We start from the raw sequence: 22,813 nt of genomic DNA on the forward strand, positions 1-22,813 counted from the left end.
TATAAAAGCCTTGAATGGATCCTAATCATTATGCAAATCGATAATCACCACCCCTGATGATTTCGTTCTCTAAAGATATAGGATTCTTTCTCCGCTGAACAGAGGACTAAAATTGTTTGGAAACATCGCTGATCATCGTACAAAGATTTTATTCTGTGTAATAATGTTTAGCGTTTGTTTGAAAGTAACTTGGATTTTTTTTTCCTTTATTACAGTAATTTTTCCACGATTTTTTTTTTTTAGGGTATCTATCTACCGTATAAATATACAGCTGCATTAAATATTGACCATTTTGTGCTGACCAATACTCTTAAATAAAGGAGAACTTTTACATAAGTAAAAACAACGTAAGACCATCACATTTAGAAATATGCGTTCGAATTCTCCTTCGAAACTATGCATGAAAAAAAATCTCCTCACAAAATCAACTTGCATATAATAGCTTCCTATACTTGCCAAGGTAACACAAGGACAAGGATGGCAGCAAAGATAAACAGAATATTATTATGTCTTTAGGCGCCCAGGTTGCCAAGGCAGAATAATATTTACGGTTTCCCATGAAGCTCGATCTTTCGCCAAAAATGTAGGAAAATCATCGCTTGGCGTGATTTTTCTCCGCTTGGCGTAACCTGGCAGTATTGTCTTTTTCGGTGATAGGCGACGAGGAGGAAAACACCGGCGAACCACCTGTTGCGCAAATCGTGACGTAAAGTGTCTCATCCAAAAGCGCAGTTACGTTGTTAGTCGATCAGGTGTCCGTCGAATTATTCTCTTCATTCATGCGCGTACGTGCTGCTGAGTGAAGAACTGTTGGTTAATCGTCATGAAGGGCTATAAGCGTTTCATCCAGCACCAGCGCAGGTGAAATTGGTTTCATCAAGAACTGTTTTGTTGTTCATCTGGGCTGGAATTAATATGGGTTGCTGTGGATGTACATTAGCCACCTCAACTGTTACAGCTGTCGTACTTGGCCTGGTGAGTCACCATCTGTTTTCAGACTTTTTTCTTCTTGTTTTATGCCGCACAATGGTCAAGTCATTCTTCTACAGTCGGAGTTGTTTTCAACTATTTTTAAACTCTCGCGGTATACCCAAGGCCAGATATGCAAAAATGAAGATCCGGGGCAAAATCTGTTATGAAGGGACGATTCTTTTCTACTTCATTTCGATAGTTTTTCCGGGAAATACTTTTCTAATTTAATATCTTTTCATTTAAATTTGTTTAAGCAAAAAAACTGCATTTCACCTTCCTATTTGCATACCTTAGCAGTTCCAGTTTTTTGTGTGTTGTATAAAATCTAAATGCATGTATTTTACGTAATGCATTTTCCCCCTAACGAAAAAACTGCAATAAAAAGAAAAGGAGAAAAAAAAAATTCGTGCTGATTTTATTACAAACTTGTAATAATAATACCGCGCTTGTAATAATAATATTTTTTTTTAATCTGAAAGGTTTCAGATTTTAAATTACGTCCAAAGGGGCGTTTTTTTAACGTTTTGTAAATTACCTTTATGTATTAAATATCATATTCTACGTACTCAAACTATAAAATTCAATTCAACAGCATGCATTATCGCAAATAAATTTTAAAATGAGCATATTTTTAGAATTTCCGGTACAGAGTCTCGCGCGTTGGAGATAAAAATGTTTTTTTTCGTACAGTGTTGCCATTGCTCGCTTTGAAATTGTTAAGTTTTTTAATAAAAAATTCGTTGTTACAAAATATGAAATCGGTAATAAAACAAATTTCAAATCCAAATTAGGGCTTCCGCATGCCCATATTGTATAGAAGATTACGTTATTCAAATTTTGATGGTTCTAGGTCCCCTTGTTTTATCACAATGGGAGAAACATACATACATTAATGCAGATTCTTCGTTATTTAATTTCTTTAAATATAAGACAGGGTGATAATATCTGGTAGCAGCGATTTGAAAAGTGATACAGCCTTTTAAAGTTTTCATCGCAAAATACCAATCCTTCAGGAGGGTAAATTGCTCCTTTGTACTAAAAACCCTGGTGTTCAGTATAACATATAACCTTTACATTTGGTAGTCACACTAGTCTGGGAAAATTAGCGTTGGTTTACAAATCAAATAAATGCCTTCCTACCCTTGCCAATGAAAGTTTAGGCAAAGTTTATGAAATTTTTCTCATCAATTTTTAAGTTCTAAAATTTTTAAGGAACACTAAAGTAAATTCGGGTTTTTAGTTACAATAAATGATAATATTAAGTAAACAAAATTAACATTTATTCCAGTTTTATATAACACCTATAAAAACGTTTTTCATTTTTTAATTTTTCAAAAAATGATACATAAAACTAATTAAATGAAACCAACAACACAAAAATATTTAATTTTTTAACAATTTAAATGTGTTTTGGGTCTTCGAAATGCCAATTATTTTAATGTAACGCGCAATGCTAAAATCCTGAATTTTTATATCAGGTGCAACATCAAGTCGCACAAGTCGGTTTCTATATATCAACGCAAGTCGGTTTCTATATCTGGATTTGGTTGCAAAGTGGCGTGAAACATTTGGCTCGCATAAATTTGTTGGCGCAAAAGGAAGTCAAATAGAGCAACTTGTTTTGATATATTTGGATATTCTTCTGACAAACTTATCTAAAATTCGTTTAACAGTAGAATTTAAATTTTTTTTATGCCAAAATCTATTGTCAATTACCTCAATGTTCGTACTTTTTCTCAGAATACTTAATGACTATTTGCGGAACACGGTCTAGAAAACGCTAGTTTAAGACGATGGAATAATGTTTCATTTTTAAAGACGGACATAAAAAATAAGAATTTTTCTTGCTTCTAGTTTTGTATTTTTAAAACCTAGAATTTTAAAAAAAGTTTAAAATATTACATATTTTAAATGAAGCAGAAGGTACATTTCGGGGGGGAGGGACAATTTTATACCTCCCGTACTACTAGGTTGATTGATAAAATTCAAATTGCGTTTTTCATGTCTCGTAACCGCGATTTAGGATATATATTAGATTTATATATAGCATTGTTCTAATATAGGTATTTTGACACAAAATCCGACTTTTTTGAAATAACATACTTTTTTTTCATATTTCGATTCTACGACTCAAATTATGCCTAGATATTAAATTTTGTAAAATTTGGTGCGAAATTTACGTAGAAATTCAAAAATTTATCTTGGGACAATTTTTTCAGTTTGCGCCAAGAATAATTCACTTCTTAATATTATGGCAACCAATTTTCTTTTCCCTTCCATTATGCCGGAGCGGAAAAAAAGGCACCCCGTTCCTATTTTTTTACATTGGGCATGAGCGGAAAAAAGTGACATCGTCCTAACTTTCAAATAATTTTCGCAAAGTGTCTAAACCACATTTGATGTTTTATCGCTTTCAACAAATATGCGGAATTTCAAAACGCTCCAATATATAAATTCACGTATATCTTCGGAAATTTTGAATAAAAAAACTAATTTTTACCAGGTATGCTTAGAAATACGTTTTCTTTAAGATGATGGTAATTTTTTTATAGATTATCAATTTTTTTAATTTATAAAAATTATTTAAAAATACAAATTTTAAAAATAAATCATTAAAATTGGGTGAATTTTATTTGGAATGAACCTGAATTTCAAAATGTGAAAGGAAGAATTAAATAAGTTTAATAAAACAAGAAAGATTAATAAATATATACCAAACTCGATTAATATTGAGGAGCTAAAATTTTGAGAGCTAATTTTTTAAAAACTACTCGTGCGATTTGTACAAAACTTGGTAGTTTGGCGTAATTTGAGTCGTGACTCATAGGCAGTATGCTGTGACAGCTTATTTCAAGAATGCGGCTATCAGATGCGTAGTTTCACTTTTCATTCGAGTCTATTGCCATCCGATAAAATGCAAGATATTTATTTTTCAAACTAAAATTGTCAGTTATAGATTAACAAACTAAGCTATTTGAAGGTAATATATACAGTTCTTAAGAATATTCGTTTCTTACTTTTGAATCGAATCGATTTAAATAATAAAAATTCATTTAATTCATAATCTATCTGATAAAAAATATTCCGTGTTTTCATAGAACGACATTATTCATTTTTTATTTCATATTTTGTAAAACTTTAATAAATTTTTGATTAACAAACTCAAACGATTTGCAAATGAGCAGTGGCAACAGTGTACGGAACAAAACATTTTTATCTCCAGGGCTTGAGATATCTATCGAAAATTCTAAGGATATGCTGTTTTTAAATATTTAGCTGTTGTAACCGAATTTTATGTGGTACGAGTGTGAAGAATGTGATGTATATAAATAAACTTAACACCACAGAATATTAACAAAAAAAAGTTAATTTTTTTCGCTTGTAAGCCATCTTACTAAGAAAACTCAACATTAATAAAGGCTGTAAAAATATAGAAAACTATATGCCAACATTTAATACTGCATTTGGAATTCTAAACATATGCTGCTATTAAAATTGTCGCGATTTTGCTGTTGAAATGTATATGGCATAACTGCAAAGAAAACAAAGTTTAACTAAAAGGAGGGAATGTTAGCAGGAATGAGTGCAGCAGTAAACTGCAACTGAGCAAGAGTGTTAAAAAAAAAAAAAAAAAAAAAAAAAAAAACACCTTTTTGCGGGACCGTTAAAATGTGAAACATTTAAGATTTTAGTTCCCCTGGTAGGTATGTAAATTTCGCAAATGTGATTAAATGACTTCTAATTTTTTATATCAAAGTGGGGGGGGGAATGTTTTTTTAATTAAATGTAAATTATTTTATCGTATTGTTTCTTTCCTATCACTGAAATTTTGCAGAATTACTTTCTGCTCAGTAACAACTGAATAACGTACTATATTGAAGTACAATCCTTTAAACATTCATACAATACGTTTAAAATTCTAGAATTTGAAACGAAATTCATAAATAATTCGTCTGTGAGAAGCCGCCGTATGGCTTGGTGACAGGGAAACCGGTATCACAGTTTGAATCCCGGAGGACATTTATAACTATACAGCGTCTTTGTGGCATAAGGAAACTTAAAATACTGTCGAGCAGAAAGGAGAAACTATTAATGGTAAGGGAAGAGGGATAGGAAACTTTTATATCCTTTCCCAAGCTATTCGCAATCAAAACTGGGTTGGTTTTTGGTTTATTACACTATGGCAAAACATACTAGGACTATCTACCTAGGGAAAGAGATGGCTTTGTAAAGGACTTTTGAAGAAACACTGGCTCATATCCATGTTATGCACGTTGAAAACCACCCGTGCAGTGAGTCCGTTCTCGTAGCATCTAACCTACGTCAAACTACCAGTGTTCAGCGAATTTACCGCTTGGTCACTTTATCAAGACTTTAAAGGAGCTTTGCTAACTCGTACTTTCAGTTATTAAGCCCCCAGAGCTTGACTAACGATAGGCACAAACCTCTCTCTCTTGGCAACGATTGTTCCGTGGGCTTGATGCAGATTATGTTCAGATCCGGAAAATTAATCACGTGGATTTGTCCACTTAACTATGCATTAATTTCCTATATTTGTTGGAGTAAACATATGTAAACTGCTATTCTAAATGCTTATTTATGTTAATATTGTCTTTTCGTGAACATTATCTACTGTGTTTTAACATGTATACCCATTTCATACCTTATTCTCCACACTCTAAAATTATCTTCTGAAAGATTATTCATTTCGCATTTAGTGTTTAATTTTTACTGCCATAGTCCTCTCTCTGTGAAAGGCCCACCAGCAGCCGAGCGATAAAGTCGCTGAGCACTGGTAGTTTGACCCGGGTACGAATTCCGGAGAACGGGTATGAGATTTTTCGTGGTCTTTCCCATGCGCATTTGAAAGCTGAAAACGTGCCTGTTTGTGCAAACTGTGATGTTTGTCTCTCAGTATATCACATTTTAATTGAATGTCCATATTTTAATAGTCTTCGTGAGAAGTATTTTAATAGCTGCGACCTGCTTCTCGACCGTTTAATCGGAAGAGAGGTCAATACCAATTTGTTTGACTACCTGAAAGAAACAGGTTTCTATTATTTAATTTGATTTTTGTCTTGAGATTTTCTGTTAGAATTTTAATGAATCAGATATTTTAAGATTATATATCTATATTGCATATTTCATTATCTGAATCATAATCAACATTTTCATCCCACCATTTCACTATCTTTTTACTTGCCTCCATTTTAAAAGTATGCTGTTGCTTTAGATTTTTTCTTTTATACTTTATATGCGAAATACGAATCCTGCGTTTGGCGCATATGGCCTATAGAGCTTTGCGCCATAAATCTACCACTACCACTACCACTACCACTTTCCCATGCGCAACATAGATACGAGCCAGCTTTCATTAGAAAATCCTCCGCGAAAGCATTCCTTCCTGTAGGCAGATAGCCCTTAATTTGCTTTGCCTTAATTAATTAACCTAACCTAATTCATCTTCGCTAGAGTTATCAGATATTCAGGACTAACTTAGTTCCCGGATTCAGAATTAAGTCGGGGGGGGGGCTCTAGTTAGAAGAAAATCGAAGAGTTTTAAATGAACGGTTATGAAAGTTGAAGAAATTATTGATTTATAGAAGCGAGAATTGAGTGCGCAGTTTGTGGCAATTTTGCATACAATGCCCTGCATTACCTTTTTTAAAATATGGTAACCCTATCTCTGTCATCTAATTCATTTAGAAATCTAAAGTGTATATATGCATTTTTCAAGATTTGGAAACGCGGGAGGAATGATCTCCTAGTTATGGTTAAAGAGGGTAAAAATCTCGTAGTAGTGGTAAAGGGGAGGTAAAAAATGGTTTAAAATGTAGAGGGTAAGAAAGAACCACTGCTTTAGAAACTAAGTCTAATAGACAACACTCAGTAAAATTCTGTAACAGTGTTAAAAATATATTCATGAAAGAAAATTCGCTAAACTTTAAGGCAGTTCTAGATGAAATTTTTTTAATGTAAAGTTATGAAGTATCTCGCTTTACTACTTTACCAGCTTGCTAACGAAATTGCATTTGATCTTTGAAATTCGGAATTAGCCTATAAAAAATGAAGCATACTTTAGTGTTAAAAATGCTGCATACAGTTCATATCGCGGAAAAAATAGTTTTTTCTTAGCTAAGACGACTATCTCTGAATTTGGTTTGGTTTATCTCACGAGAGAAAAGCACAAGAGGGCTATCTACTTAAGGGGAAGGAATGCCTTTGTGGAGGACTTCTAAATCTCTGGATGTGATTATTATTTCTGAGAATATTATCATCAGCAAAACACTTATGAGAGTCTAAAATGATCTGGAAGCATAGACGGCTCTCTTAGAGAAATTCAGAGTACTTACGTATTACCTCGCCGACCTGAATGTTGACTGCCACCAAACAAGGAAAATTAGCGAAGATCTCGCCAAAGTTGAGCTAGTCATTCTTGCGCTTTAAAGCAATTCACGCTTCTTTATTTCACAAGTATTATTCGACTCACTTCGCTTTCCGTTTCGTAAAAAAGGCCTTCGTGTATTTCTTTGTTAACCACTTGCGCTAAAAAGACGTGCTACGCACGTTGAGATGCTTTTGTCTCAAACCACGAGCGAAGTGAACACCACGTCGATAGGCATTTATCGCAAAAATGAAAATAACGTGGTGCACACTTCGTCTAACAACGAGATTGTTTATTTCTCGAGTTACAGCTCTGGATTGCACTTGCAGACGCGGAGCGGCGTAAATGAGCCACTTTACCGTTTGTTATATTGTAGCGCACGACACCGCAACCGTGAAGTTTAGTCGTAGCGCAAGTGGTTAAACACTTCGATTTTACCTGAAACTCTGTTTAGAATGTTTTGAGTACAAACTTCTCGCAGATAATTGTGCCAATCTATTACTGTTTTGTCGGTCATATTCAGTTAACCGTATTATGTCCATTTATACACTTTTTTGATAACTACACTAAACATTAGAGGTTCGACCCAGGTTATTCCAACAAACGAGCTACCTGCATGAGTAATTTTGTGGTTTCCCCACTGTAATGTAAACATAAGCCAATTTCCCCTTAAAAAACTTTACATGAAGGTATCACTTCTCTTAAAAAAATAGCCTTCATGCGCATAGCAGACTTCACATAAGGAAATCTAGTCGCGAAATTTTTCTGCTAATTTAAAATTTTGATAATGCTACTAATGATGTTATATTCCATAGGTCAACTTTGATGCTTCCTTTTTTAATTCTGTTATGTTATGAAAAGCGTTTTATTATATCAAAAACTGTAAAATTGTAAATTAACTCTTTCAGAAACAATTTAACAGATTTCTCCCTTTGTATTTGCAAATTAAGAACTGCTTTACCAGCTTGTCCATGATTTGTTGAAGCAGCCATGGTAAAAAAATATTGAGTTAGTGCAAATACTAAAGAAGCGTTACTGAAGAATTCGAGAACAGTTTTTAGGTATTATTTGTTTCTTCAGGGTAAAATGTATTCGTCTCAGTATTTGATTCGTGATATGATTTTCGTTTAAGAAAATATATTAAACTTATTGTTTTATGTTTAAAGAGAAAGTATTTACTAACAGAAGACAAAGTAAAAGCATACTCTCAACCCCCCCCCAAAAAAATATAATTTTTATTTTAATTAGTAACACTTTTGTTTTGTTTGTTTTTTGGAAGCCAGTCACCAAACATGCGCCTAGCATGTCAGTCGTTCCCCAGGTGCAGAGCACAGTTTAAAAATTTCTCAAATTCGGCATTGCGTGCATTATATTTATATGATACACTAGTACGCCCCCGATTTTCCAACGAATCGAATAAGAAAACGCGTGAAACTCATGAAATGCATGAGAATGAAAATTCGAAATTTAAAAAGTAGAGAATAAATATCACTTTAAAATTGTATATATATTTTGAGAGTTAACGCTAAGATTTAAACGAAATTATATATTAAATAATATTAAGCGAAGGCGGATAAATTGTTTTATTTTACAACACAACTCCAACTTTGCGCAACGATGAGAAGTAAAATTAACAAAATAAATCAACTCATGAAATTAATCAAAAATTTCATTGTATTCAGTGTACACATTGTTAACCCTTTCCGGCACTCTACCTTCTAAAGTCGGAATTTTGATTTAAAAAAAAAAAAAAAAGTATGCAGTCCAATTACGCCTTAGAGGAGTACACAAGTAAAATTTTGTGAAGATAGCACTCATCGTTTTAATTCTGTGGGTGTGCCCAAAGTGGCCCACTGATTGAATAGAGCTTCGAAAAGAGTACTGAAACGAGCATTGTTGTCAATGAACTGACCAATGAGATGCAGAGAAACAAAGAATACAGACTCTCAGTTGTCCTAGATTATCGGTGAGCCCGATCTGGGCACACCTAGGGTTCGCCGTTTGATTTTAGGCAAGATTTCAAGGTAAAAATTTAAAACTAATATAGAATAAGGAGATTGGCATACAGCCAAAAAAATAACATAGAAATTTCTTTTCAAACAATTCCTTTTATACCCTAAAAAAATCTGAAAGATTTCTCTGAAAAATGAGGGTCTTAAAAACTAAACATGGCTAAAACATATGAGTTATATAAAATATTTGTGTTAAATTCCCATCTACTATAAATAAAGAAGGTTCAGAGTAATCTATATAGTAACTTATAAATCATTTTTCATTAAATTTTTCTGTGTATGCAGAATGAAATTCTTAGGTGTGTCCAGACCGGACACGCTGTGCCGCAAAGGGTTAAACATTTATTAGCTGAATGCTTCTCTGCCCCATATTTGTTTTTTCATTTCGCCTTTTCTAAAATAATATTACTATTATTACAAGTTCTTTTAAGTCTTTATGAAGCTTTATATATGATTAAGTTTTTGTCCATCTAATTAGATTTCGCTTCAACATTTCCGTTTGGAGCTGTTGACCCGTTAACGGAAAAGTACCTTTTGATTTTATACCTAATAACTTTGACTGTATTTTAGGAAATTAAGTCTCCAATCAGTTTTGAATTCATAGAAGCCGAGGGAATAGAGTCACTAAACACTGGGATTTCGATCAGAGTTCAACTCTCGGGGATTGTGCTGATTGTATGCACGTTTTCGTACTTTCTGCCATGTATAAAGCAAATGGCAATGTTTCAAGTCCTCCAAGAAGACCTGGTAGCTCGGTCCGAGGTTCAAATCCCGCGAACGGGCTGGCTGCATGGCGTTTTCGTGGTTTTCCACGTGTGTAACATGTATACGAGCCAGTTTCCCTTAGAAAGTCCTCCACGAAGGCATATCTTCCCTTAGGCAGATAGCTTTCGAGGCTTTGCCATAATCACACACACACCTCCAAGAAGACATCCCTCCTCTTACGTAAGTAGTCCTCGTGTACTTTTCTTTATTGCGTTAATATAAGCGATATCTTTTGTGATTCATTTGCATGTGATAAAAACAATATTATTTGTGTTTTAACACAGACATCAAAATTTAATTTTCTGAATTCGCTAAGTGTATTTTGTGACAGCAAATGGTATTTTTTTTTTTTTTTTTTTTTTTTTTTTTTAAGTATCTTACGTATATTTTATACATTCATGGTATACGTGAGCTGATGTTCTGATTTCTTACAAATCCAGGCGAACGGCAGTCGAGGTTTCTCACATGTATTAAAGCGAGTTCGAGTTAATTTTCCTTAAAATGTTTTCCCCGAAGGCTTCCCTTCCTTTACGCAAGTAGCCTGTTTACATGTTTTAATAAATTAAACAATTGAGTAAATACAATATTTCTAATATTGCCTTAGCAGCATCGGTAACGAAGATTTTGTAAAAAGCTTTAATCATTATGTTCAGGGGTGTAGCTAGAGGGGAGCGCCAAACTCATGTTACGAAATTTTAGAATCAAATGTTTTCCATTCTTGGTAAGCAGTAAGGGGCGCGAAATCTTCAGCTGTCACCGGGCGTTGAAAACCTTAGTTACGACTGTGATTACGTTATGTTACGTTGCTATGCATTTATTTTGACTTGCCAAGTGTTATAACGTTAAATGTAACATTTTATCTTCCCCATGTCCTTGCGGCATATGGCCAATTCTCAGTGTTGCCGTTTAACAAGACTTGACTTTTTAATTTGTCTCTCAGTTTTGACAAGTCTAACTAATAAGCAATCTAAGCGATTAAAAGTAATGAATTTACAATAATTTAAATCTTTATTTTACTTTTCTATAGCATATTTAATTCATATAATTTAAAATGCGTTTATGATATATCCAAACGAAAGCTTTTATGAACGTTCGTAGTATTACTATAATAAATTATTTCCAACGCAGTGTGCTGAGCAAAGTAATTTCAACATTCTTTTATTTTTTCTTAAATTCGTCTTGCCTATTGTTCTTATTCGCTCGTGTGTTATTGTTATGGTAAATCGTGATCTCTTTATCTGCAAGTGATAAAATCGATGTTTAAAACATTTATGACCCGCCCGGGCTCTTTTTGTTTGTTTGTTCAGTTTTACATCTGAATGCTCTGTTTGATTATTATGTGCATGTTAAGAGCTCAGTCCCATTCTTGTTCACAAATTTATTAATATTTGTTGTTGCTTTGATATAATATCAGGTTAAATAAAGTCAGCAGGGTATTTTCATTATTCTTCAAAAGCAAATGGGGCGGTTTTTCAGTCACCTTGGTTACCTAGAAACGATGGGTGTGAAACGGTGTAAAAATGAACTTACCTGTGCTCTCGCCGCGTTTGTTGAGGATAAAAACCTCTAATCACTACATATTTTTTTTTACCATTATACCAGTCTATATAGTGTATGCATAAGTATGGGATACCTGTAATAAAAATTTCGAATAAATCGGAAATAAAAAAGTATTTATTTTTTAGTACACTAGTGTGCAAAACTTAGCAGCAAATTCGTTTTTCAACAACCATGAAGTTCTTCAAAAAGGCTTTTTGGGATCAGTACGATCAAATGCCAACTCAGTATAAAGGTAATATATATGCAAACATCAGCACTAAGACGTCAGAGGATATGTCAGAGCGCGCACAACGCGAAGAATCGGAGCGCGCATTGCAAAACAATTTAAAAATAAAGGAAGGCACATTTTCAGGCATTCTTCTACAAGTGAGATTCTAGGTGCATTATGGATGAAAGAAAACACCAGAACGCCTTTATACGTAGTAGACGAATCGACAAGCTTGAGGATAGGCATAGTTTAACGTCTGTCGTCTATGAGTTTCGAATTGATAAAAGTGTATCACGAGCTTGAAAGCCTTCCGAATGAAGTTATAGCTGTAAAAAGGATTAGTGGCGGCCGGCGAAGAACAATGGTGACAGACCAATATATCGCCTTGCAGGCCAGAAGAGATCGAACCTAGACAGCTCATTGCTCAGCAGCTGAGCTGTCGTCTGATTGCTATAGTCAGACGACAGGTGTCCCGGTTTACTGTGGCCACACAACTTCATAAAGGTGCCAGTTCGCCCGCCGTAATGAATGCTGCATTCCACTGACAGCAGCCCATCGTCGGCACCTTTTACAGTGGTGTAGAGAACGCAAAGACTAGATACCTTATCAATGTAGTGACATCCTCTTTACCGATCAGAGTTTGTCCTAAAAACGGTTCTCGAAACCGGTTGATATGGAGAGTTGTAGAGAACATCCTTTCATGCCACTAACATCAGAGAAAGAGACCGCTGGAATGATCCTCGCGAACTTGTACGGGGAGGCATTATGATAAACGGACGGACCCAACTCCACTTTTCAACAATTCATTTACCGGAGATAGTTACTGTGATAAAGTTATCCTCCCCTCATGTATCTTTTCCAGTGGAAATTGGTTCCGATTTGTTTTCATGGATAGCGATGCACGAGTAAACAGCACTCATGCTGTTGACGAGCTCCTGGATGGTGAAGATATCCACAGAATGGATAGGCTAGTGTGCTTCCCTGATTTAAATCCAATGAACATCTGTGGATACTTTAGGGATACGCCTTGCGATACGATCTTTAACACTCCAGAGAACACCATATACCAGAAACGTACCCCGAGAACTATTAGAAACTCTGGTGTTGTATATCGACAGATGGTACAACGCAATCATTGCATTTAAGGTATGTCGTATCTCTTGCCAAATCTCTTTGGTTTGCTGTTCTTGATCTTACCAGGCAGTTTTTTGTGCCAACGCCATTCTGTCAATAAAGCTTTTTTCTATTTGTTCCATACAATATGTTCAGTTGCTTGCTACTTTACTTTCCTCAACCTTGATTTCCTTCCGGTTGATTTTTTGTAGAATGACGGTCAGAAACAGAAACGTTGCTTATAATTTGCGCATTATATATATATATATATATATATATAATATAACATGACTGGGCCTCTCCCTCGATAGCGGGTTTGATGGCTGCTATTTGGTGGCAGAAGACAATTTAGCTGCGTGTTACTTAGAATTAACGAAACACAACTATAAAAAGTACGATGTTACCAGTAATATCAAATGCAATATTTTTATTTGGGATACCATGTATATCCCATACGATTTCTTTTCATTGGATTAAAGCCCATGTGGGGTTTTTTGGTAATGAGAGGGCTGACAGTCTGGCCAAGAAGGCATGTATTTCAACTAATGCACTCATTGTGGAAATTTCTGGTTCTAGACAAATTGCCATTACGAGTATGAAGAAATATTATATAAATATATGGAAAGATCTGTGGAAAAGTTCAACAAGAAAAAATAATTTGTTGATTAATATTGAAATTACAGATAAAGTTTTAATCTATGATGACATTGATATGAATCAGATTATCACCGGACATGGTAGGTTTCCTCATTATTTAAAAAGATTTCATGTACAAGATAATGATCTATGTCCAAATTGTAATGTTTTGGGTGATGCAAAACACTTCGTGGTGGACTGCCAATTGACTGATTTTATTAGACGAAGTTTTTGTGATTTGCATTTTGATTTATTGAATTTTGATTTTAAACATTTGAAATTATATGCAAGAGAATTGATGGCCTTTATTAATGGCAATAGACATGCGATTGGGGTTTTTAACTAAGTTCATTTTATTTTCAATGTGTTTATTTTAGGATGTCTTTTCCGTCGTGTTTTGATGATATGTGTGACTGTATGTCATATTTTCGTTGTGTGTTTTATGTGTGTTTGTTTTCCTTCCTTATTTTGTGCTATCATTTTTACTAATACAGTTTTCTTGATTTAGTTATTTTTGGTTTTCTTCTTTCCTGTTGTGTCGTTAATCCAGCCATTTAAAAAAAATTAATAAATAAAAATAAAATAAAATTATATAGTCGTGTGGCAACCTTGCTGGATGTATAATTATTATTTTCTTTAGTTGATTATACTAACATTTTTAGTTACTCGGAATGTGATGTGAATGGGACGCCCCCTTTTTGGACCATAAGATCACTTTGTGATCAGGCGGGTTGGGGCGTTCTAGCAAAAACAAAAACCATGTATATCCCTTTGCTTGCGTCCCCAGCCCAGATTTATTTTCTGTGACATACCATAAATTAACTGAAATAAATCTAATACATACAGTAATTGTTTTATTGTGAACCAATAAATATGCCGTACGTTCAGCTAAAATTGTTTCTTAAACACAAATATATGAGACTTTTTTCCCTTGTAAGTATTTAACCAAAGAAAAAATTAACTATGATTTTTACAGAAGAAAAGTCTATTTCATATAATTGATATCCCAGATCGAATGAATCGACCGAATGAAAGTTATACTGTAGTAGTAGTAGTAGTAGAGTCTTTGAAGTTTGAACTCCCGATTACTCGACATTCCATTAACTCGGGGATCACCTTTTTAAATGCTGACTTCTACTAGTCAAGAAGAACATTATCTTTTGAGTAATATGAAAGTTTATTTATAGCTAGATTGTCATAATTTCTAACATCAACTATATTGTACAAACAATACGTCCTCATTTTAGTTACTGTATTATTCTCATTACAATGCATATTTATACGTATAAATGTCCGTTTTTTTTTCTCGAAAATTTGTAATTTTTCCAATTTTTGAATTTTTTCTGTTCGAGATACTTTTTCTTGAAACCTGTGCAACGAATTTGATGACGGATTTTGTTCTTTTCATAGAAATTCCAATCTATCTCATTTCTCTCCTCTCAGTAACAAAATGGCTAGCGGAAGTCAGGTAGCCACTGTCTATTACCATCCACATTCATTCCTGTTGCAAGCTATTAGCATGCTTATCTGAAGTTTTATGGCTCCCGTACTGTAAACGAAATTTTTAGTTCATTCTGGGTAAAGTTCCTCACTTTATAGCTTACAAGTGCTGTAATAGACGGTGTAAGGGGTTAATAACACTGCCGCCATACCGATGAGCTTAGTTTTGAATCTTAGACAATGCATGAATGTTTATAAATGTATAATGTCTTTGCTGCAAGAGGAGCACTCAAAATACACGGTGAGCCAAAAGTTTTCTCGAGTTATTGGTAATAGGGGAAGAGGCGTAGGAGGCCCTCGGACCGACCCCGTGTGTTCTTTTTCAAAAATAGCGATACAACCTATGGTGATATTTTGGTGCCCTCCCCCACTTATATACCTGAACCGGTGTTGTCTACATGTTAAAAGGTTAAGCGACAAGTAAAGAAAAATTAACAGGACAAGGGAAATAAAACTGGATGTCTTAAGATACTGAACAAAAAGAAAAAAAAATTAATAAAACTGCCATGGATTTAGACGTTGAATGAAATATTATGAACTTTGAATTATCACACCTTCTTCACCCTTGTAAAACTCAACCTCTTCGGTAATTCTTCACCCTCTCAGTCCATATTATGTCGAGTTTGCGGGACTGTACTATATTGTACTTCTTTTTTAAATATTAGATTTTTTAAGCTTTTCCTATTTTACTTGAAGTAGTAATACATGTTCCTAGATTCATCGGTAAATTCTCCTTTATCGAGGTCAGAATTATTACTTTTAAGGAAAATTTTTGCCTAGAATGCAGGTTCTATTTACCTTTGAGATAAAAACGCGGTGATTAACATTCCATTTAGAAAGATTTTTTTTTTTCCTGTCTGCCTTGTCTTCCTTTTGAGTGTGGTGTGAAAAATAAAAATCATATATCACTTCTTCTTTCGTATATCGTTATCTATGAGTTGGCACTTTGTACTTAAAATTTCCGATATAACATTATCTTAATTTTTACATAGCTTACTGCTACCTTTCGATATAGTTTCAACAGGTCAGAAATACTTCTTCCATGTTTATGAACTTTCTGAATAATAAATTCGTTATATTTAGAAATGCTCAAAATTGAACTTAGATACACTGATGAAGATCGACACTGATTTGAAATTTATTGTTCGTTCGGATTCATCGTTCGAAATCGATCCCAAATTATATTAAGTTACCCCCTTTTTCTCCCATCTATTACCTTTATTACATTTTTCACAACAGACAAAATCTTTCAAAACAATTGTGGAAAATCTCCTGTTACATGGAATCTTGTTGGTTTCATGTTGCTGCTCAATATATAAAGAAGGTTTTTCAATCAACTTTTAGCCTCCAGTCATCACTAAATTGATAATATAAAACAATTCATTAAGCCTATTCATTAGCTTATATTCGTTATCTTTAACCGAACTTATTCAACAACTTTGGTAGCTTTAAACTTGTTTAAATTACATGTATGGACAGATTTTGAATTATTTCAGTATTTCACAATTTCTAAATTATTTCGTTAAGTTTATATTATTGAAAAACCAAATATTCGGAATTTCATTATGCAATATTTAGTTTCTGTAACAATTAATCTCAAATTGAACGAAAACTGTAATCATTAAACCTAGTTTCGCCGTTTGGGAATGAAGATACGGAGTTTTCCACATTTAAATTCACTATAACTTTGCAGTGAACAGACATTTCAGTAAAGTTAAAAGTTCACTTAACAACTCTGTACGATGACAGAAGGTCATGTGATTGCGTGATTCGTCGATGGCGTGGATTCGGAGGAAGGCTGAGTGCGTACCGTATTATGTAGATCTGAAATTCCGGCGCTAATGCATCGAAGTTCAGCAACGTGCCTCATAAGGGCCCCGAAATCTTGTAATTGTTTCAGGGATCAACTTACTCTTTGTGCATCAGCTTGGAAGAAATTAGGATGATAGTTTCATGAAAAACATATTTATTTATGCAGAAAAAACATAAACACCTCACATTACTTATAACATATGGTATACTCCCCTTCTGTCCAGAAGTACTCGTGTACTAGTTTTGCAATAGCTTTGCCTACTTACACTCACTCATTCAGCTTTATTTAAACATTTATCTTTAGTTCAAGGATTGCCATACAGTCGTGTCAGAATCCTCGAAGAATTGCGCTTAACACCCTAGTTTGGCATTCTTAAATATGATATGCGATTTTCTGGCGACCATAAGTTTACCGTGAAATGGATAGTGGAGGACAAGCGAACAACTAGCTGGTCACGTGACAGAACGCTTTGCGATTACCTGAGGTAAATCGATTCTTGAAATTTCATGTGCCTCAATCCGTGCTGCTTAGAATCATGCTAAATCGCATTTACTAGACACCATGCAGGCTAATGATGGTGCCCTATCTGTTCTATCCCGCACCTGGTCAACCGTCTCTTCGCTTGTTTTTGACTAGCCACGTAGAAGTGTATCGGCGACACTTCTTGTGTCCAGAAACGTTTTTGATACATTCTCCTGTGATTTCGATTAACTAGAGCAGGAGTTTAAGCTATGAGTACCACAGCTTTCACTGCAACTTCTGAATTAGTGCCGTCATGGAATCGAACTATGGTTTGAATAAAATTTAGTTATTTACCCAAAGCGTTAGTTAGCGTTTTATGTGTAAGGAAGTATTTAAAAAAGAAAAAAGCGATCATTATGTTTAAACACTATAGCTACTAAATTGAGACGTTTATTGATTTAACTGTGCGCATGTTGGCAACAGTCAAATCATTTTCATTGTTTTATATTATAGTGTTACTAAGTCACATTCTGTAGTGATTAGATATAAAACTTTGAGAGACCAAAATAAAAGACGGTAGCACTATATAGGGCAAAAAAATCTAAAAGCCTTTTAATTAATTTCTAGTCTCGGAACTAAATCCTCCTCTTCTGATGCCTGCTTTCATCTGTCAAGCATATAGTTTGCAAATGTTTTAAAAGTGAAATTAGGGCACGCCTTTTCCGTCTTTTACGCTGCGGTCCACCGATGGCCAAGTTGATATCGTCGCTGAACAGTTCGACATGGGGTGAACTATGAATGTTCCAATGGCAAAATTCCGGCAAGTGGACGACCGGTTCGAAGATTATTTTCTTGAGAAGACTATTCTAACTGAAAGTCCTCTCGAAGGATGCTGGTATGAATAAAGGGGCAAAATATCAATATATAAGCAACTGAGATAACTGATATGAAGATGTCATTCTTTTCTGAAATGTTTTTGATTAAAATTAGGGTTGGTATTGCTCTATTTTGATAAGAATAATATGCGGTCTGTAGGCTGATTGGTTGACCGGATATGATATGCATACCATCAATTTGCCATCACTAAGTTAATGAATTCGGATTAAATTTTAAAGCTTTATATTATAATTTGACAAAGTAATGTTTCGCTGAGTAAGTTCTCTGAATTTGCTTTGCTGAGTTGTGTGTCATCTTATAAAAGTATTAATATATCTGTCAAAAAGCGCTTAAAATAAGTTATTATATTCCCTTGCTGGTTTTGCTTTTTATATCCAATCGAATCCGGATCTCGTAATGAAAATACCTCCACGCATGGCCACTTAAGCGTCGAGGAATTTTTTGTTAGATCATTAGCGTATTCTGAATGCAAGCCAAAAAAAGGCAGTTTTTCCAAAAGAACAGCATCGAAATTTATTAAACATTAAAAATAAAGTTGTTTTGGCAGTTTTGACTTCATTTTTCTATGTATTTTATTTTTAAAAGGATTATAAAATGTTGCTTAATTTTGACTATACTCTGGCCAGATTAAATCTATTCCTTACGAAATACATCTAATCTTCGAGATCCAAGTTCCACTCGGAATATTTCAAGCAAGTACACTTCAGAATGTTACCTAAACCGAGGGCTGCAATTCCATATCGTGGTACGTAATATACGGCATAAAAGACATCTTTATATAGTTATAATAATGCTGCTAATGTTTCTGAAAATTTTTAGTTGGGTATGTCACAAATTAAATATATTTTCAATTCAATCTTATGTACTATAAAAAATGAGATATTTAGGTTAAGAAATATATTTATTGGCTTTAACTCTCTTAGATAGTTTATTAACTGTAGATAGATTAAATTTAGAAGATAAAAATTCAATCTCTTATGTCATGCTAAAAGGCGACACTCCGAAAACTGACTATTATCAAGGTCGCTTGGAAAATAATGTTAAGCTCTGAGCAGTGGCAACACTTGAAAACACGCTTCGGTAATAAGTGCCTAATAGCTAACATTCCGTAACATAGTGGTCTGAACAATCTGGGGGGCACTCCGCTAAAAATGCTTTGAGCAACAATATTTTTAAAAAAATGTTTTTGATTCCAGAAGTTTCAATATCCAAACATTTATTGCCCTTTTTCTGAAAATTATTCTTTCAAAGTAAACATGAGCCAGTTTTTTTTTCCTTCCATGAAAGTGGCCTTTCTTCTACAAGCATTTTTAATTTTTACATACATTTAAAATCTTCCTGAACAAGTGAAAGTTCATGAAATCGAGTCTTCTCAGTACAAAGAAATGTTTTTTTTTTTTTTTTTTTTTAACTGAGAAAGTTAATAAGTGGTAACATTCTATCCGAGAACTCGTATCCCGTTTTGATTTTTATTTCGAAACTTTAAGGGACTTCTTATCCGTGTTCTACTATATTTTTGTTTTCCATTTCTGCATAATGATTGTTAAAAGCATTGAATTTATCGCGGAAAAAGCAAAATTCAGCGGGTGGTCTATGCGTAAGCAGTGAAAACTTTAGCAACAGCCTAAATAACTAATAGGTAGCCGAATAAAAATTTATGCACTTTAAAATTATAATTTGCATTTTTAACTAGATCAGACTCTGGGTAAGTTTCCAATATGGTCGTTTATTAAAATATAAGAATAATCTAATAGAATAATATCGGGGATTTTCAACTTTTTATGTCCCATGCACCCCTTTTCACCATTGCTAGATCATTCCCTTCTCCTTTCCCAAACACGGACAATATATGCATTTCTCTAGATTAGGTGACATTTTAACGGTTTTTATAAATTAAACAACAAAAACAGTAGAAAATGTGTGATGAATACCAAAACTTGAATAAAAGTTGTTTATGTGAGTATCGTTTGCTTCATTTTATTGTTGCAAACAGCGTAAATTCCTTTTGCTTTTCTTCCTTTAGTTTTGAACTTTATGTGTGGCAACAAGATAATTGATTGATAGAATTGTGTTTGTGACAGCCATGTAGAATGGCTTGCTTATTTTGTATCAATTATTTTGCATCGCTGACAAGTGTAATTTAATAAAAGTGTAGGAATACAGTCCATTTGTTGATTGATTATTGTTTGTGAAACATATTAATTTAATAGAATACATATTGTTGGTCAAAAGTCTAGCCGGAGAGCTAGTGAAGATAGTGACTGTTCTAAGTGTATTCTAACAACGCAAATATGTATATGGTTTGTGAAAATTATCCACTTTGTGACGTAAGTGGATTTTGAACAAAAATTCGTTTAATTTGTTAATTTTTAAGAACAATGTTGTAATACAACATAGAATTCGATTTCATTTTAATAATAGTGTTAAGTGATTTAAGAACAATTTCTGTTTTTGAATTGATCAATTATGAGTGAACTTATAACTTTTAAAACAAAAAGAGCGGTCTTACGCAGGAGTGTTACTAATTATGTAAAGAAAATTGAAACTATTTTAACTGCAGATGAAATTAATTTAATAGAACTAGAGGAATGTGTCGAATTATTGAAACAAAAAGAAACTGAGTTAAGGAAGCTTGATTCTGAAATCGAAAGTTTAATTACAGATACTAAAGAATTAGAAAACGAAATAGATAATGTTCAGGAGTACACAGATAAAATTTATTTGTGGAAATTTAAGGGTGAAAAAATATTAAAAAATCAAAATAATAAAAATAATTCTAATAGTGTAATTTCAGAACAGGTTCTTGACAATATTAAATTACCCAAGTTAACATTACCGACTTTTGGTGGTAATATTACAGAATGGATAGCTTTTAAAGATCTTTTCAGTGCTTGTGTAAGAAATAATACAAATTTATCTAATGCTCAAAAATTGCAGTATTTGAAGGCTTCGTTGAAAGGTGAAGTATATCGCATTATTCAAACCATTCAAATTTCGGATTGTAAGTTTGAAATAGCATGGAATCTGTTAGACGAAAGATATTCAAATAAGAGAGAACAAATTTTGAATATATTAAATGTTTTTTTAAGTTTACCAACTATTCAAAAGGAATCAGCATTTGCTATTTTAAATTTAGTTGACAATATTAATGAAATAATTCGTTCTTTAGAAGTATTGAATCAAACCATTGATAATTTTGGTGACACTTTAATGACTTATTTAACTTTGCAAAAATTAGACCCTGCTACAAAATTATGGTGGGAACGTCAGTTAAAATCTAATGAAATTCCAAAACTTACGACTTTAATTGAATTCCTAAAAAACTATGCAAGAACACTTCAAAATAGCAAATCAACAAGTAATATAAGGTACCTAAATCTGTGTTTCAAAATAAGAATAATGTTCTGGTTGCTACTTTGGGTTGTGGTTATTGTAAAGAAGATCATAGTTTAGCCAAATGTTCGAAATTTCTAAATTTATCGGTTCAGCAAAGGATAGATTTTGTAAAATCTAATCGTTACTGTTTTAATTGTTTATCTAATATGCACTTGCTCAAAAAATGCAAGAGTTTAAATACATGTCAACATTGCTTTAAGAAGCATCACAGTATTTTGCACATTGTAAATAATTCAAAGAATAAAACTCAGTTAAACAGTATATCTCCGCCTACGCAATCTATCATTAAAAGAGATGAATTAACGAGTCCTAAGGACGTTTCAGCCACAGTTTGTGCCTCTCATTATGATTCGAATGCAAAAGGTAATCAAACCAGTCACATTTTATTGTGTACTGCTTTAATAAAAGTTCAAAATTCTAAGCAACAATTTGTGAAGTGTAGATGTTTATGTGACACCGGATCTCAGAGATCATTTATTTCAAGGGATTGTGTGAAGAAATTAGGATTACGAGTGAAAGATAATTCCATTTCTGTATCATGTCTAGGAGAATTTAATACTATAAGTAATGGGGAAGTCGATTTAGTATTCACTTCTCATTTTAAAAGTGATATTCGTGTATCAACATCAGCGTTTGTACTGGACAAGGTGACAGATAACATTCCCTATGTATCTTTGCCATCAATCATCTTCGATAACTTCAGTGATTTACAATTAGCTGATCCATTATTTTACAAGTCACAACCAGTTGACATTTTATTTGGAGTAAATGTATTTCTGCATTTAATGACGGGAGAAATTGTCAAACGTAGTCCTGATCTACCATTTGCTCTAAATTCGAGGTTGGGATGGATAATTTCGGGTACTACAAATTTTGAATCTACAAATTTTGAGCCAGTATATGTAAATCATTTGAATACAAACACAGATGAGTTAGTAAATTCTTTCTGGGAGTTAGAAAAGTTTCCAAATGTACAACCTTTAACAAATGAAGAAAAACTTTGTGAAGAACATTTTAGAGACACATCAGGTCGTTATTCAGCTGCATTACCATTCAAACATAATAGAGATATTCTAGGTGACTCCCGTGAAGTG

The 22,813-nt window shown here is 33.6% G+C and overlaps 1 protein-coding gene across 1 annotated transcript in view; it reads left to right on the forward strand.

Moving 5' to 3' along the window:
• Positions 1-670: 670 nt before the first annotated feature.
• The window catches only part of LOC118199495 (uncharacterized), a 99,962-nt gene continuing 77,819 nt past the window's right edge, over positions 671-22,813 (forward strand). Inside the window, exon 1 of the mRNA XM_035371376.2 lies at positions 671-975. Coding sequence (XP_035227267.2) covers positions 916-975 — 60 coding nt within the window. The 5' untranslated portion in view covers positions 671-915. The remainder of the gene's footprint in view (positions 976-22,813) is intronic.

Source organism: Stegodyphus dumicola, chromosome 4 (genome assembly GCF_044657685.1).
Source record: "Stegodyphus dumicola isolate Sdum_Otavi_A_Nest chromosome 4, ASM4465768v1".
NCBI lineage: Eukaryota > Metazoa > Arthropoda > Arachnida > Araneae > Eresidae > Stegodyphus > Stegodyphus dumicola.